The sequence below is a fragment of the Anopheles maculipalpis genome, chromosome 2RL (assembly GCF_943734695.1).
Source record: "Anopheles maculipalpis chromosome 2RL, idAnoMacuDA_375_x, whole genome shotgun sequence".
Taxonomy (NCBI): Eukaryota; Metazoa; Arthropoda; class Insecta; order Diptera; family Culicidae; genus Anopheles; species Anopheles maculipalpis.
The window spans coordinates 32,873,150-32,891,780 of record NC_064871.1 but is presented as its reverse complement, the minus strand read 5'-3'; the positions used below and the strand labels follow the sequence as shown (position 1 = coordinate 32,891,780).

At 43.2% G+C, this 18,631-nt stretch overlaps 3 protein-coding genes across 4 annotated transcripts in view; all 3 read right to left on the bottom strand.

Moving 5' to 3' along the window:
- LOC126558283 (serine protease snake-like) overlaps window positions 1-18,631 on the bottom strand; it is a 483,926-nt gene that overhangs the window by 16,712 nt on the left and 448,583 nt on the right. The gene's annotated exons all lie outside the window — the stretch shown is intronic.
- The window catches only part of LOC126558685 (alpha-tocopherol transfer protein-like), a 332,449-nt gene that overhangs the window by 27,694 nt on the left and 286,124 nt on the right, over window positions 1-18,631 (bottom strand). The window lies entirely within an intron of this gene.
- Window positions 1-18,631, bottom strand: part of LOC126559630 (dedicator of cytokinesis protein 2) — a 38,881-nt gene that overhangs the window by 8,163 nt on the left and 12,087 nt on the right. Inside the window, exons 2-3 of the mRNA XM_050215800.1 lie at window positions 2,283-4,500; window positions 1,693-2,221 (exon numbers count right to left, since the gene is read on the bottom strand). Coding sequence (XP_050071757.1) covers window positions 1,693-2,221; window positions 2,283-4,500 — 2,747 coding nt within the window. The remainder of the gene's footprint in view (window positions 1-1,692; window positions 2,222-2,282; window positions 4,501-18,631) is intronic.

Below are 18,631 nucleotides of genomic sequence, written 5' to 3'. Positions count from 1 at the left end.
AATTGTGTATGCATACAGACAAGTTTGAATTTTTTTCCAATAAAGTAAAAAATCAGTTAAATTAAGTAAATTACAGATCAAATCAACAACAGTTAAAAAAGATTTTTTAAATAAACGAAATTTGAGATTTTCATACAAAATCAATGAAGAACAAATTAAAAACGACATCAAAAGAAAGATTCAATGTCGTATTTTATGCATGTAGTAAGTGGAAGTGTTTTTAATTCAGATACCAACCACCACCAGGATGATGGATGATGAATTAATATGTTCGTTTGTGTGTAATTTTACATCGAAAATCGATGATTATTTATTTTTGGTGGTAGTCCATTATTTTTTAGAGTTGAGTGTTGCATGTGTCCCCGACAACGACATGATGTGTGTAAGGTGGAAAGGGAACCGGGAATGAGTTATTGGGGGGAATGCAAATAAGGGTGACGTGGGGAAGGAAAAAAAAGAAAAAAGAAAATACAATTTGTTAAACTCTCATCGGTATTATTTCATCGACAAACACGTATCGCTACAATAGTAGTAAGTACCCTAGATACCGAACTGAACATTCATTCCTGTAACGCGACTGACAGGTGTATGGCAAGGTAATGGATGCACCAATGCACCAACAGATAGAATGGATGGGGCTCTAGTAGATGATGTGAGGTTAGGCTGAGCTGATGTTAATATAGAAATGTATATTTTACAAAAGAAAGAGAATGAGATTCGTGAGGTACACTTGAGGACTAAATTGATGAGGTTTTTATGACATTGGAATGATTGCAACGTTATGTGATGGAAACAAATCTGCTTAACTATACATGTATGGGACACGATAATGTCGTGATAATGTTAAATTAAGTCAAGGAAAGTGAGAGTGTATTTGAAGGATAAGTGATGGATATGTGGGAACAAAATGGTGACAGGAGCAAATAGAAAAGGAGTAGTTCTGGTGATACGTACAAAACTATATTCGACAGCGACGGGACGGTGATGATTGATAGCAGTTTCATTTTTGGTGAACTTCAGCTTTACTGTTTGTGTTGGTCGTTCACTGCTTATCGTGATGGGTGTATATATTGTGGAGATGGGTTGTCCATAACTCTCGCACGTGGGTCAATCGGTGCAAGAAGAGTGGGTGAAAGTACTTCGTGCAAAATGACAGATACAGTTACAAACAAACACACACACACACAGACACACTGCTAAGAAAGGACACGTGAAGATGTGATGGTTGGTGATGGAAAAAAGGCTCATGCTTCGTTTGATCGTACACAGAAACGCATAAACATGATAGCATACAGTGTAAAGGTGTAAAATGCACAGCACCGCACAAGTAGCAACGGTGCATTTTCTTTGATAGCTACGCTGTTGTCCACAGGCTAACAACATTCCTGGATGGTGCTTTCGTAGCTACCCTTTTACAGGTGAAATAAGTGCAGGCAGTAGGAAAGTAAAACAAACATCAGGCATTACACAAAAATGGCACACAAAAAACACACACAGAGAGAAAGTAAGATAGGTGACGAAAACAGAATGGACAGCACAGCACACAGAAGCGCAGACGTACATTACAAAATCATACGTATTGCATGCATAAATGAAAACATATCACACAAACAGAAACAGAAAACGAGCACAGTACGTTAACTCAGATAGCGGAAATATTAGCGGAGCGAATTAGAAAGCTACTGCACGTACCTCTTCCTTGCTCTCGAGCTTATCCTTAATCTGCCGACAGAACACTGGCAACAGTATCGCACGGCATTTCGGCAGCTTGAATAGCTTCGAGTCGACCACATCCTTGATGCAGGTCATCTTCGATTGGTTTAACCGGCCGGTCGGTACGTTCATGATGATATCCACAATTTTTTGGCTCAGTTTAACCGGATCGTACACCTGCATCAGGTCCGACGCTATAATGTGGAGATACTTCAGCAGAGCGCCCTGTGACTTGAGCAGATCGTTCTGGTACTTGATCAGCTCGGAGAATGATTCGAGCAACTCCTCCAGCCCGGCTACGAACAGATCCCGATCCTTGTCCTGGTTCAAGTCGGCAAACAGTAAGCGCGAGCGAATGATGAACTTCATGATGTACTGCAGGTACTTTGTGGTGCGATAGAGCGCCTCGTCATTTTCGTTCACCGTGTAGATGTTTGCCATGGCACGATCCTTGGAAATGTTGTTGATGGCATTCCGGATGTGCGTTTGCACAACGTTGATTAGTTTTCTGGAATGGAAAAGTAAACTTTAAGTTTAAAGTTGAAGAAAGACTAGCGAATCGCACTTACTCGTAAGCCAATGTGGCGGAGAAACTTTCGTTGATGTACAGATCGAGCACCGATTGGAAGTGTTGATACTTAAGATCGTACACGATTTCGATCAGCCGGAGCAGACACTTGAACACCAAATTGTCGTACTTCGCTGGATCATCATTCGACACCAGTATGTTGAAGAGTGCGTCCAGAATATCTTGCAGAAACTTGACCACTTCCTCACACCGTACATTCATTAGGGCGTTCAGTGATTCTTCCATCTTCTCCTTCCTGGACGACCAATTCAGCAGTCCAAGAATGTCAACGTTCTGTGTCAGTTTCGTGCTGCACAGGTTCGTCTCGATGATGAAACTGTCCTTGGATGCGAGACTGAATCCGCTAATGGATGGTTTGGAGCTACCGTTTGGCAGTTCTTCCGCGAGCGATGGCAAATGTAAGTAGTTAAACTGCGTCTCGTCGTCGTACTTTTTGTGATCTATCTTGTACACCAGCAGCGTGTGGCGCTTGTGCTGTAGCGTGGTGCCGTCATCGTTCATCAACCGTACGTAAGACAGCCCGAACGGTTTCTCCGAACGATCTTTCGCCTCGTTCGAGCTGCGGTGTTTGAAGGTGAACCGCAAATGGCACTGCTTAAACTCCTCGATCGGCACGTCGATCTTGAACGTTTCACTCCACTTTGGCCGATCCTCGTGGTAGTAGATGACGGATTTGTACTCGTTCAGTGCATTTCCGCCTCCACCGTAGCTGATGACGCCTGGGATCGCTACCCCGCTCTTATTGCACACGTACGCGGTCACCTCGATGTTCTTATCGCTGCTTTTGGAGCCCTTGGAAAACTCTCCGGACACTAGCGTGAGATACAGGTCGTTCCGCACGTCACCCGGAAAGATCACCTCCGGAAAGCCCATCTTGCGGGCGAACGCCACATTACCCAGGACGAGATGTGGATACTCGTCCCGTACCTGTTTAATATCACCGAACAGTATGTCCACACTGATCCAGATGGCTGCATCACTCTTTTCGCCGAGATCTTTATTGCTGATCAGCTTGCGCAGTGTCGTTTCTAATGGCTCCTTTTCACATGCAATGAATGGCATTTTGAGTTGCGTGTCGCTCTTGAAATCTTCCGAACGTTTTATGATTGGCTGTAAATCTAACGTTGCTACACCGAATGGTCGGCGCATATGAAACTCATTGCCCGCATTAGACGAAACACTTGATCCGATCGACGGTGTTCCAGAGCCGGACTGGCCACCTGCACCTCCACCGCCAGGCCCAGGTGAGGATGGAGTGCTCAGCTGAGAATTTAAATGATTTCGGTGCGTTTTGTAGCTCCCACTGCCAGTGGAATTAGCCATACTGCTACGCCGCAGATCCGTATCCTTTCCATCCATTGCACCGATCCGCACAACGTACGCCACTAGGTATATTTTATTGCGGCTCAAATCGTTGCCCGAAAGATCCGTAAACAACACCTTGATGTTGTTGAACTGGTCCAGATCCGCGGCCATACCCTGGCGGCTCCACTTGACCACATAGTTCTCTGTGATTGCTCGCATCTCATCACCATCGTACAGTGTGAAGAGAATTTCCGTATCTTCACTTAATCTACACACGAAATTATGCACCGACAGCAGTAGATTGTGCGAGTGACGATTAATAATATCCAGATTCCGGTTCTTGTTGTTCGATGTATTGGCCCGTTTGATGCGGTCTACCGCGTTCAGATGATGCTCGTACAGCTGCGTCGTGGAGGTGCTTTCAATATCGACGATGTTACCACTATCGTCCCGCACAACCATGTCCAAATTTAGGATCTTATTGCCCGTGTCGATTTCGCTGGTCGCTTTCAGCTTGATGTTCTTCATCTCGTCCACCGGCAGGTTGCCGGAGAGTAGCTGCGATCGAAGCCTTATCAGCTCGAGCATCTTACTCTGTACCAGCTTGAAGGAGGGATGGGTCGATAGGTATAGCCGACGGTAGAGATACTGCCATTCCTTCAGCACTGTCGTGATCTCCTCAACGATTTCGCTACGCCGTATCACCAGATCACCATCGCGGGACGTTTTGCTATCGACCGGATGGACGTACACCTTCGGAAAGATGCCCAACGCACCCGAACTGCTGTTGCGGCCGTAGTACCAATGGTAGGACTCTTGCTCGATCACCACCGTGTCACCAACGTCCAGGTCGATGTGATGTGGCTTTTCCTGCGCCGTGTAGTTCGCTTTCGCTGTTGATAGAGGAAAGGAACAAACAGAACTGAACTCAGTACTCGTTGGCCAGTGGTGCATCCGCAATCTGAAATGGTTAGCTTTCATCGTCCATACAGGAGAATCATCTAGCAGCGGGGCAAGCAAATTTGCATCCGGAGAAATTATTATTTTGGATTCGGGTCACGGGTGACCTTCAGAGCTCGTTTATTGGCCTCGTTGTACATTGGGCAGGCAAAAAATAAAATAAAGGGGAATGGAATTAGCCTGCAGGGTTAGCTAGAGTTAACTGTTGTGCACAGCTCGATATGCGAACCACGATGCACGATGCTAATCCGATTCAAACAATCAGTCCCCCCCCCCCCCCAAGGCAAATTTTCGCTCATAAATTCTCCCCTATTTCCCACGAAAAGCACAGACTGCAGTGTTCAAAGTATGTCTGTGTTATGGCACATGTTGATTGAGAAAGATTCAATTAATTAATGTTTCACGATGGCAAGGAAAATGGCAAATATGGAGGAAACAAACAATAGTACGACGTGTCGTATGGTGCGATTATTTCTGCTTCAGATATGCTTTGAAGCTTTTATAAGCCACAAAGAATGGCTATAGATGAATAACAAGGGAAGTAAAATGTATAATACATGTTTGCATGGTAAAGAAAAGTTAAAGGCCTCGAGGAAACTCCAGGGAAAGTCCAAGGCAATATTAGCAAAAGATTCAAACGAAGGTTCGCAAACAATTAACCATCTTCAACGACCATTGTTATTTAACTGTGTGCCAAAATGCACCAGCTTCCCTCTTAACACATACACACAATTATGACTCGATGACTGCATGTGCCTCGAGGGGCCAAAGTCCTCGAGTCCCAAAGCTTCAAACCACCCATCCTTTGCTCTGCGATGAACATTCAATCAAATACAAATTTGTTCCATATGCCAGCGCACGGGTACGAGAGAGTTTATTTATTTTACTTGTATAAATCGTGCCTTTTGAAGCGATGGAGAAAAAAAAACGATGCAATTCCCGTTGACGATCGTCATACATATCGGAACGACGTACAAAGTTAACGGCTGGATGGACAAAAGCAGTCACGCAAGCAGGCATGAAAAAACCTCTCTTCCATATCGTCGTCATGCAAGTGGATGGAACATAGAATTTGATAAGGTTTCTGTGTGCAGCAGTACAATCACTGCTGCAGCACTCAGCACTGCAGCAAAGAGTCACTTCTTCTGAGCAAGAACGAACCCAAGCGCAGGTTCTGTTTGTACAATGGTTCTTATTTCAGAGTTTTGATTGGTTAGTCCTTCGCAGTTATTCTGTCCTGTGGCTGGTAGAAAAATATAGCAAATTTTAATGAGCATTTAGTAGGTTTTCTTTGATCAAGATTTAAAAGACCATTTCCGTCTTGGTACCTTCGTTCCCTGGGCTTGGTACTTTCGTTTTATCTACCAGGGATTAATGTTAAGGCTGTTTAACTTTGTAGTGGAGCGCTGCGGAACCATACCAAACGAATGAAGGCTTCGACCGATAGCAGCCACCGTGACCATGACTGATGAGTTCGTTTACTTCACCTTTAAAGAAACCCCCCTTGCCGCATATGCTCCTCACCACAACGAGAGTCTTTTCTCGGGTAAACTTAATTCCAATTTACTACGTAATGATGTTTTCTTTTTTTTTGGTTTTTAGCTTGTTTATTTAAATCCTAATATCAAACGAGATGTTGGCAATCTTCTGCACCATCTGCAGCAAACGAGCACCTAGCAGGAAACCAGGAAACTGCAGGAAGTTGCACGGTAAACGGCACACTTCGTGCGCTAACGAATCCACACACACTGTCGTCCAAGCGCGGTGCACCATGTCCAAGTGCAATTAGTTAAATGGGGCGCATCAAAAGCGAAAGTGGTCAACACACGGTGGCAACGTGAGAACTAGATGGAGCAAACGAGGGTTCACGGGTTGGGCCAGCGGTATCAATTGAGATGCATCCCGTAACCAAGCCACTCGTGTGTACGTAGAGCTATAGTAGCTGAAATTGCATCGTATTATGCAGCAAGCAATGGGCGGGGGAAACATATTTGCGAATTGGCACAGATTTTATACTACCGGTTGAGTTGACGTTTGTTCAGGGTATACTTATCGCATCATAGTGTAGACTACTTCTTCTTCTTGGCTTAACGATCTTCTAGGTCACGCCGGCCATCGAATGGCTTACTAGATTCTCCGATACCACGTAGTTGGATAGTCAGTCCTCACTACGGGACGGGACGGTCCTTATGGGATTTGAAACCCGGTCCTGCCGTTTGAAGATCGGCGCCGCTGTTGCAGACAACTAACACTAACATTTAACAGTTTGGAAATCGTGCAAAATAAATTGCTTCAATCTTTAATGATTGAAGAGCAACAGCAGAACAAAATCATCCGTTTTCTTCACATCAGAAGCCTGTACAAAGAGATATAAATTTTTATCGCAATAGATTTTAACAATGAACAAAACATATTAGCAATAATCGTAGTTTAAAATGAAGCCATATTTACAATAACTTCTATTCCTCCATGTTACCATGTACCGGAAAGAGGCGAATGAGGTCTTAAAGATCCCTAGTCTCTCTAAAATAAACAAACAAACCCACAATTTTCAATAATTCTTTAGTACCTCTTACTAAACTTATGTCTAACTGTGGCAATAAGTTCTTCGCTTGTAAAGATTACGACCGAAGGTTCAAGATCAAGAAGATGGTATGAATATGATGATCTTGGTCCAAGTGATACCAGTTTAACTATTTTATAGACCTGTTTAACACTAGAACTACCGGACCAGTCCTTTTAGCTGGTCCCATACCTTTCGAGTGGATTTATTTTTTTATAATTAAACAATTCTATCGATGTTGATGCATGAATTTTGCACGTTCAGTAATTCTACTACTTCTACTTCTATTTATAAGAATTAAAAAAAATCTAATCTTATATTGATAATAAGCTACGTCATAACCAATTCTACCTTAACCAATCATTTTGACTGGTGGTTTGTGGAACGATGAACAGCGTGTTTCAATGCAAAAAGCTCACAAAAAGCATACCAGAAATAAAATATCGTTTAAAATTATTTTTAAATTTTATGACCAGATTTTATGACTAACAAGGCTTTGATCATTTGGCTGAAAACGATTTAGTCTTTGTGGTTTCAAGACACCAGGATACACTATTGATTTGTTCTGTTTGATGATCAATACCGGTAAAAGAAACAACCAATGAAATGTGACTTAATATCAAGTATATAAATTCAAGGAGATATGAAAATCACGCATAGAAATTGCGGTAGTTCTAGTGTTAACTTCCTAGGATAGCTTGCAGATAGGCACAGTGGAGAAAAGCATAAATGAAGAAGTACTTTGAAGGGTTATCTCTTTGTAACAAATAATACGAAAAATAATCCAGACAACTGACCTACATATTTAGCGCATCGAGCACGAGCACCTTGATATACATTTACTCTGTTCTATGCTTTATGCTCTTTATTGTCTCCTGCTCCAGATTGATTGACTGTTTGACAGGCAGCTAAGCGCGGCAGGAAATTTGTTTGTTACTTTATAGTACATAAAATTAGACGGTGTTGCGACGAGAAAGCATAGAGAATGGGTCAAGCAGAAGGAGAACATCATATGTTAGTTCTTGGTGAAAAATTCAAAAACAAGAATGTTGGAATCGTACTGCACGTGGACTAGGATTAATACATATGGTAAGGAAAGCTACGTCGAGTCTATTTCTATATATCCTGCTTGGTATTAGTATGAGGACGGTGATGTCTATTTCCTATTTATTAAAATTTTTCTTACACACTTTGGTTAAAACATTGGAGGAAAAAAAATCTCACCGTTCCGTATGAAAACAAAAACTAAAAGTAAACCATTCGCTTCCAAGGAAAATATTTAAAAATCAACAATTGGGAATATCTACCACACAGCCACCGAAAAACACACATGTTTTTTGTTATTACCACCCAACGCACCCTACAATATGTGCATGTTGACATGCTAAATCAGCATAGAAAGTAAGGAATGTTTGCGAAAAAAAGATGTTGAACAATTTATGTTTTTTTGTAACAAGACACTAGTTGCTATTCCACCCGTGTGAAGAAAAAAGTGTGTGACCAAGACACAAAAAAAAATTGTTATCTGAATTCTTCAGTTCCTACAGATTGCTATCGACCACGGGACATAGTGTGCCGTGACAGTGAATGTAATTTTTGACCAATCTATCGCCATGACGTACGCAGCTTTCTCTCTATCACTGCACTGCTTGGTCAACGCCTTTCTGCTGGTGGTCGACAGCAAACACACATGTTGTGGCGCGGGACTATTTTTACCCGATGTTCCCTCTATGCGAGAAGAACATGTACGTTATTTATTTACGGTAGGACTTTTTCCCTACATTTACCGACACTTTTTAGATAGTCTGTTTTCTCACTTTTTCCACGCGCAAACATCTGGCGATGGTTTTGATTTGTTCACGCGGTTTCAGATACGGTGGGTCCGATTGTTTTGTCCTCCTCCAATCCGCCACCCAGGAGGAGGTGGTGAGCCTGGGCACGGTAGTACACACGGTAAACGATGTTCAGTGGTACGTATCATCACACACATTCACAATTGACATAGGTGTAAACTGGCTAGCCCAGGCATGCAAGGCACAAACGTGGTCATTGTCTGCGCGAATACGCGCCAACCAGCGCCATGGCGTGGTGGCTAGGTGCACAAGATATCACCTGGTCACCCGAAGAAGAGTGATAGTAATACGCTCGGGAGGGTGGTTTCGGGTTAGAGGGTGCTTAAAAAGTGTGCCATCAGCAGTAGCATGTGGCGAGTAGCCCGAATACCGAAACGTTCGGGTGAAGTGTGTTGTGTAGTACGCAACTACTGCTGAACTTGCGTTTCACGCTCTGTTTAAAGTAACCGAACCAGAGGCAAGGCAGCTTAGATAGGCAAGCGTTGGTCCGAACGAATGGAAGATGTCATATTGGAAACGGAAGCGTATATCGGTAAATGAGCTGCTCTTATCATGTTTACTCATTCGCGTATCGTGCGAGTTTGAAGATTATAAATACAATAGAAAATAGATAAATCATTTGTAAAGTGAGCTAATGAACGGTTTGGAGAAATAGTAGAGTTAGCTAAACATCTTCCTTTTCATTTTTTGGTTTAAAACTTGGAGAGCTCTTGGAAGGCCATTTATGACTTCATTACCCTCATTTTATCCCGTAGTTTGACGGTTAGCCTTACGGTTTTTGTTCCAAATTATTATTTAAAAAAAAACGTTTATTTCGCGTGTGTGTGTATTAAACATTGCAAAAATAACTTAATTACAAATAACAATTCAGCATATTGACATCAATCACAGGATCGTTTGTTTTCCGAGATGTGTATATAATTTTCAAAAATAGTTAAAACTATTGTTCTACGCGATGGTCTTATTCCGTCTAGAAAAGGAATTTGCAAGTCGTTGAAGCTAAGTATCACATTTGGAACTACAGTTTGTATTGCTGGCAGCATCATCATCCATGCCCGGAGCGTCCCGTCCCGGTCGACAAGAAGCGGACTTATGATCCAAAGTTTCATCCAAAGGACTGTACGCGCATTTCGGAGACAGCGGAGAGAGATTTTTGTGTTAATGAGCAGGAACAGGCATGATCTATGCTCGGAAGAAAGCCTCCTGCAAACTAATGTTCTTCCAAACCTTTTTCAACGGTAAACGGAACCGGGTAAACCTTTCGTTGCTTCAGCTCTCAGTGCTTTGGTTGATGTTGCTGTTCGATATTTAGTTGGAAGAGTTGCCAAGTGTTGAACCACAATTTTCTAACCACAATTTTCTAATAAGCTTTCCTTATGTGTCACGTAGCGATTGCATAGAAGGGCAGGTGCTTTAGGGGACGGAATTTGACGGTTCAATCCACCACGGTCTAGCGGAAGAGGGCTAGCTGTTGTACGGGTGCACTAATTCCTTCACTTTCATCCCAAAGGAAGCTGCCGATGAGTGAGATGATCGTAGCGATTTCCATCGAACGAGGAACACAGATCGACGCAATGTACCATACTTTGGGTAGCAGGACCGTGCTTTGAAGGGTTTATTTTTTGACACAACTTTAGGTTCCTAACCCTGCGGTAGCGTATTAGCTGCCGGAACATTTGGATAACATTTGGATATTCCAGTTGCTGTTCATGGCTTTATGACAAAACAAAAATGAAAAAAATAAACCAACACTCACCAACTTTAGCCCAATAAATAAACCGCCCATTTACGAACGCATTCATTTTGGCGATTGCTTTCCCTTTATGACTTTACATCACACTTCTGGAAGCCGAGTGCCACTTTGTTCAGCCGTCACTTAATGTAACGTCAATTGAATGCCATGCCACACGCTAAGTACATGACCCTTTGAACCAGCATGTGCACTCCATTTGGGTCGTTGGGGATGCTGCTGCTGCTGCTGCTTCAAAAGCAAGGTTTGGAAGAATGGTTTTCAATGCTGGCCCATATTTCTAAGTTTCCTTTTGTTCTTGTCTTGCAAGTTTCGTGTCACGATTTCTTTCGGAACGCTTTTTAACAGTTCTGAACTAGAGTATGAAGGATTTTTTTAAATTACTGAACCTAAGTATAAAAAAAACGTAAAGTTTGTTGGATTTTTTTTGGCTTTCAGCGTGCGTTCCTGAAGTAATATATAAAAACATCCCAAGTACTATGTTGCTAGAGTCAGGCCACTGCAATATTTATAACGATTCAATGAGCTTATTTAATGCCAACCAGCCACTGAAACATGTAGAAAACACTTATCATGCCAGTATGAAATGCTTCTGGACTATTTCGATACAACAGGCAGCGGCCTGAAAGCGAACTGTGGCCCAGTTTATTGACTTCAATAAAGTTTTCCCATTTTAGAATGAAACGGCAACGACCCAAGCAGCACACGACGGGGGGATGGCAGGCTTTTTTTTAAAGCATCACGAGTGCGGGTTGTTTTCCCGGCAAACTTTCGATGACACTTTCTACCCTTTACAGCAATGACAAAAAAAAAAAACAAAAGACCAACTTGAAACCTCAGCCATCGCCCTGGGCAAAACTCTCGTCCGCTCCGATACTGCCCCACACGTTAATGCGCCACACAAAAGATTCATAAGTCTTTTGCCATGTATTTCGTTTCCTTCCTTCGCCCGGCATATGTCAGTGGGGCCAGCAAGTGAGAGAGAACGCAGGTCTCCTCGCCCGGTCGGAGGACCCAGGTTGCGTGCCCTGAATTTTAAAGCGAACTTCACATCTTACACATGATGCCCGCCGAAGTGCAGTACAGCAACACCGGGAGATGGGAAAACTGTGCCATTATTTCGCTTTCCGCACCGAACTGTCGTCGGTATGGTAATTCGATACACGCTTCGGAACTCTACACTGCACAACCCGGACCGTGATAGGGTTTCGTGTGTACGGGGCATCCATTCGCTACGGTGTGGGCTTAAAAGGTGCTCGGGGCAGATCAACTTCAGCAGGTACTTTGTAGCGGGGAGCTAAGACTATCGTTCCAACAGTAAGGAATGTGAATTAAAACAAAAAAATTTCGATGCTAACGGAATCCAGTGCACGATGCCAAGAGTAATGCTCTACCTTTACCTCGTAACGAACCCCGAACGAACTCCACCCTGAGGGGAGCCAAAGAACTGCAAAATGGTTCTTTGGCTGCGAACTGCGACCCAGTGCACCAAGTAATGCTGGTAGCTTCTGCAGTGGAGGTCGTTTTTTTTGCTTGCTCTCTTCTCCAAACATGTTGATAGTGCTGAGGCATGCTGGTGATATATTTATAATTACATTTCATTCGATTGGAACTGCTGCGTTCTTCGCCACACGCCATGCCCGATACGCCAAAAATAAGGAACTTCTTGTTTTCATCGTGGAAGATCGGGAAGGGAACAACTGTAGGGGAGAGGGGGGTAGGTACATGCAAACATTGAGCCAAAGTATAATTATGAACGCGAGCAGCCACCCGTACACATAAGACGGACAACGGCGCTGTGTTGAAGTTGTACAAAGGCAAACATTTGTCCCCTGTCAGCCCAGCACTCCTCGGGCGCAGTACCAAGTTGGTAATCATTATTGGGCTGCTCGGCAGAAGCAGATTCAACATCATCCATCGTAATGAGTCATTGTGCGGTTTGCTAAAGGACTGTGGTGTGTCATATGCTACAAATGGCACCCGCACAGACGGCAGAACGTATTAAATTAAATGAAGAAAAATTAATCACAGCTTACAGGGTCCCTTTGCACGTATGGCTGTACTTGCTTAGAAGTTTCTTCTCGCTAAAGTTCGCTCGTTTACAAAGTGATAAAACGTATCAGTGTGGACGTGAAGTAAAGGGCCTGTACAAAGTGCGGTACCTCAAACGGGGGTAAAAATGGCGGAGAAAAAATAAGCAGAAATCAAAGCAAAGATAAATCATGAATGTTTACGCTTTCATCTTGAGAATGTGCAATATTTTTTTTTTCTACTTCTCCATGCACTTAAATCTTGAGCAGTGGAAAAACAATTCGTTCTTTGCACTAAGTATGGCTTTGCCGAATGCCGCTCAGTCTAACTGACTCTGCCGTATCGTTATCATACCAGACACAGCTGCGTGCCACTGGTTGGAAGTCATTGAATCATCATGCTTCGTCACGTTAATGATACAAAAATAATTACAGAGGCAAATGTTGACTGTTTACTGGCCTTAATGCAGGGAATTTCCCAAGCTGATTTCATGCCGAATAAGTGATATTCGTTTCACTGGACATGCGTTCCTAGTGAGTTACTTTTTTTTCGCAGTGACGGCCAGGCCGTAATCCTTAAAATCTAATCTTATATCTAGCTTAACAATTCATAAAACTTATATCCTAATTGGAGGGTAGACATACCCTACCGGGTGAGCTCGTTTGTGGATATTGTTGATGCCCGGTATGGTTCTAAAGTTATCCTCTCTATGACTGCTAAAGGGTTGACGCCTCTTTGGAGCATCATGGCATGGAGACTAACAATTGGTTCCTAAACTAACATTTAACGTTTCTGGTGCCGAAATAGCCATCGGCGCATGTCGAAGCCACCATTGCGCACGTGTAACAAACAAAGAACAAAAAAAACAACAAACAAAAAACAAATAAACATAACAAATTACAATCCGCTAATAAGACGATAGTGCGTAAATTCTACGGGAAGGGATCCAAGGACGATTCCCATCTCTTTGGCGAAGTTAAACAGAATCCGCGCACATTCGTAGTCCTTCTGTCCCAGGATATTGCGCATCGGCACCGCCGGGGAACTTCCTGATGCCCGAACGACTGCTAAAAGTCTGGGTCTAACACCATCGAACTCCTCACATGACCAGAGGATATGGTCAATGTCGTGGTATCCGTTGCTACAGCTACCTACCTATACGTTGAAGATGTGCATTCATCGCATAAAGGTTCGACATGATTCGAATAAACGCACGATCTACCGGCAGCCCGTGAAACCAGGGACGCAGGGTCTGTGTAGTAGTGTTTATGGTTTGGATGGCCATACTTATCCACAAAAACGCTGGGAACTGACCTCCAGCGAAGATCATTTGGAATGTTCTTCGTGTCCTCTCGCATGGAGGTGTCGACTACTAAAAGGGAATTGTAGGACTCTGGTAAAGTGGCGCGGTTTATTGCTTTTGTCGTACTAGAGTTTGCCTGGAGAGATACAAAATCATGATATAGTTTCATGATTTTGCAATTAGTGCCTGTCTCTAGTAGTGATTTAAAATTTTCAATCACTAGTGTGTTGGATACTGTGAATCTCAGTAGAAGGCGAAGCTATAGCTGCAAAAAACGTAGTTCTAGCGGCATCACTTCTATGGACATTGTTTGAGTAGATTTCATACTGCCCAGCGCAATCCTAAGAAAACGATATTGAATTTGTTTCAGTTTTAGTATGTGTGTCTTGGCTACTCAATAGAAACAGATGCATCCGTATTCTAAGACGGATAGAATAGCTGTCTTATACAGTCGCAGAAGGTCTGATGGATGTGCACCCCACCAGAACCCTGTGACTGGTCGGAGGAAGTTGTTTCTTTTGGCACACCTTTTTTGCCAGTTGTTCTACATGTTCTCCACACATTTTTAGTGTCAAGCCAAACGCCTAGGTATCTCAAAGTTTGGGCAATTCCTTTTGCCATATAAAAATATGTCAAACTTCGGTTGGAATAAATTTGCAAGCCTGTTTTTCGGTGTGTCGTAGTGGAACGAGAAAACAAGCATTTCAGTTTTCTCTGGCGAAAACTCGATACCAAGGTTGTTTGACTACACCTGCAAATTGTCATTCTAGTGAGTTACTATTTGTTACTGAAATTATTGCAGCCTTTACACTAACTTGAATTCTATTTCTGGGCCAAATCTTGCCCGCGTGCAGAGAAAGTGCATTTTGGGACATCGGAGAGAACCGACCCAGTGTGTCCGGTGGTGTGCAAATGAGGTCTAATTAATGGTCGGTATATTGTCCTAAAAACGCATCGGACAATCGGACCGAATCGGAACCTTCGTACGCATTCGTTGGGACCGAAACAAGAAGTAAGACCTGCCGACGAAAGACACCAAACACAGCGACAAACCGAGGCGAAGAAACCGCGAAAGTAAAAGGTAAAAGTTAAATGCCTTCCACGGTGTAGTAAAAGATGACAAGGGTGAAGCAAAAAGCGAAAACTTCAATATATCAACGCTCCAGCCTTCACCTGTCCCTTTTATGTACTTTCCGTTTCATCTTCCGGTTGGGACCATGAGAAATTGGGGTAGCTTCATCTTCGGCAGAAGTCCAAACCTCGTTAGATCGGATGACATTTGTGTTGACTCGACACGTTTAATTTCTTGCAGAATTTTAATTAACAAAAATTGGAGCGAAAGCTTGTGCACCGCCATACATAGCTCAGTTTTTGAATTCTTAACATCGCGTCGAAAGTCTCCTGATGCATTATAGAGACACATTGGCTTACGGCGAAAGTTTGGACGAGATCATGCAAAAGAACCGGGTGAAAGCAATCGTTGTCATAGCCGGCATTTCTTCACCACGTGTTGTAAGCCGCCCTCTGTCAAAACAGTTCGTTTGGCGGTGGTTGATCGACCCAGCGAGCGTGCCTCGTTGCAATATTTAGCCAATCGCATATTGCAAAAAAAAAAAAGCTTAACTTCGTTCACACCCCGGGTGCAGCCGTATTTCGTACATTCACCGCCACACATGACCACCGCCAGCAAAAGGTGGTTTGGCGGTATTTCGATAGACGAGCGGAGGAATTACACGTCTGCATTACACGCGGCAATTGCTAGACGATGACGACAGCCACCCAACGGACGAGTCGAGCAATCGAGGGAACAGTTGAATTGCATCGTTCAGGGGCACATTGCACACGGTTAAGGGAGCCCTTTAATCGGTTCCATACGACTGACCTGGCCAATGCGAGCAATCCCAACGGAGGGGGGGGGGGGTGTATTCGGTGGAAAAGTGAACCGATTCATGCTTCAAACGTCAAACCACACATACACAATGCACAATATCAAACCACTCCAGGGTCACTCCGGCGCATCCTCAGGCGTACTTCCGGAGCCGCAGTTTTGAGGTGCGGCTTCTTACATGACATCACACAGATATAGCGAGGATTGTGAAAGGTCGCGAGAAGGTCGCGTTTACTGGTGGCTGGAGACACCATAAGTGTTTGTGGATAACCTCTCTGCATGAAGCATGAGCACAGTATAAAATATTCAAACCGCGCCGGAATCGGTACATATCGGCTTAGATGGTTATTGTTCTACCGTTTGCCGCAGAAGAGTGTGAAGAAACAAAATGTTTTGTGATGTTTTGACATGAGCATAAGCGTTTTATGGTTTGATAAGCACTGGAGATGGGACGTTTGTTCGCTTCAGCAGTAGTAAATAAACAAGAAAGAGCGGTTATGCTTGTTTGAACCTTCAATTTAGCTTGCAAGAAACCTATTGTACTTTAATCATATTTTTTGACAATACGGCATTGGACCGTCATAATCAATTGTAAATAAATTAATCATAATTTTAGCAAGTTATTTAGCGTCAGCAACCCACCATTAAAATTGTTCTTTGTGCTCCTATTATTCCTTTACACTTATTATTTCAACTGAAAGCCACTCTTTACCAGAAGCCTTTAGCCAAACAGTTTTTACAAAGCGAATCAAATTATGCTTTGTTAACATTGAACCGAATTTTCATTACTTCCTCACCGGGCCTAGTGCTATTGAGCATTCGCCGCCTAATAAACGAACGGGCAAACGAGAACAACCAACCAACCCCGTGATCAATCACAAATCGATTTCACACAGTAAATTTATTCCACACAGCGTCTGTAACCTTTCAAGTGTTGAGATAAAATCGAACGAAGGGAAGCAAACAACAACAAAAATCCTCAATTTGTTCCTCCTTTAAGCCCTACGCGTACGTCACGATCGCGAAAGTGAAAGGTCGCTCAATTTTCTCAGTATTTCTAGCAAGCGGTCACCAGGAAAGTCCATCATAATCACGAACCACGCGCAAAAATTTGGACACACGGGTAAACGAAAGAAATGCATAACTAATGAGGTAGTGTGGGACAGTTTTTTTTTGCCGGAGGTTCATCCCATCCGTTTGCAGCTGACGCAGCATTGAATGCTTGTGCCATGTGGCAAATGAATGGAAACGATGGGAAAATTGTTACAAGACGTACTGCCCAGACCCTGAGCGTGCCGGTAAATGTGGGAACATTTTCCTCTTCATTCTATTGTGTTTACTCTCGATTTTTATAGTGGTTTATGTAAAGATGTGCAGGCGTCTAGCAGGGCCAGCTCTGCTGCGTTGTTCTATCGAAGGTCGTGCGTTTCATGCTGGGCTGGGGCAAGTTAAATGGGTTAAAATTCATCCACCGACCAGCGCGACGAGAACGGAACCGACTATAGAACGGGGGAATTGCAAAGCATTTACGTAATGTGTGTCTGTCCGTTACATCATTTTGAAATGCTGCTTCTTCTCTAATACGTACTTAACATGCTAACGATTGTATGACAACGGACAGGCAGTTGAAATCGTCCTGGGAGGTCCACGAAACATTGCCCTGAGATTGACTTCGTCCTTGAAGGTTCTCTCGGTGCTTTATTTGTCCAGCCAGGTTGTAAGGACATCAGCGGGAGAAGGTGGTACGAATGTTATTATGTTTGCTTGCTAATAGAATAAACATCAAACCATCGTTAATGATGAAAATGTAAACGCTCAGCACTCCCGCTGATGCCGCCAGAAGAAGCACAATGTTTTACTGATTATGCCCTTTCACAGGATGCCGCCGTATTACGATTGAAGCATTAGTATTTATGTTCCACCTCATGGAATCAAGCGGTAGAGAGTGTTGAGCCCGATAAAACATTGCTGCTGACTTGAGAGAGTCGCAGGTACTCTTTACAGTTGCTGAAAATATTTTCAAGTTAAAACAGGACCAACAGAATCACGTCTGTTTTAAAAACCAACGAAAATTATTTGTTTGTTGGTAAAATATAGCAACTCCAACAACTCTAAACCATTCATTTTGAGATAGCTCACCAGTGGTTTCGCAATACCACAGTCAGCCAGGGTGATAATGAGCTGATTAGATGGCGGTTATCTATTTGCAGTACTGCAGCAGCACAAAGCGTTCAAACTAGCTTGTAAGCAAACAAATAGTACATGTGAAGAAAACAAACGATCGGTAGCGACACATCAAGCCTTCGTTTTGCGATCTTGAGCATCAGGTCCAACCTATCCATCAGCATCAGGTCCATCATCATATTCCCATCAGGTCCAACCTATCCTATCAACTAGCTATCCGAGGGTTGCATCTAACAAAACCCAGGATGTCGGTGTGATAGAGATTATTTTTTCGTCCAGTATAGGTACATTTTATGGCCCCTTTCGAAAGCAAACGGTCCCTCGAGTTCTAGGGAGCAAGAAAGTCAATATTTTGTTTTCAATTTTTTTCCTTCCACATTTATTTTCGCTTTCAAAATTGGTTCAATAACTCAAAAAGATAGAGGTTGAATATTTGTATCACTCCAAATGGCAATACTGCACGGATGTCCTAGGGGCTCTCCTATCTGCGGT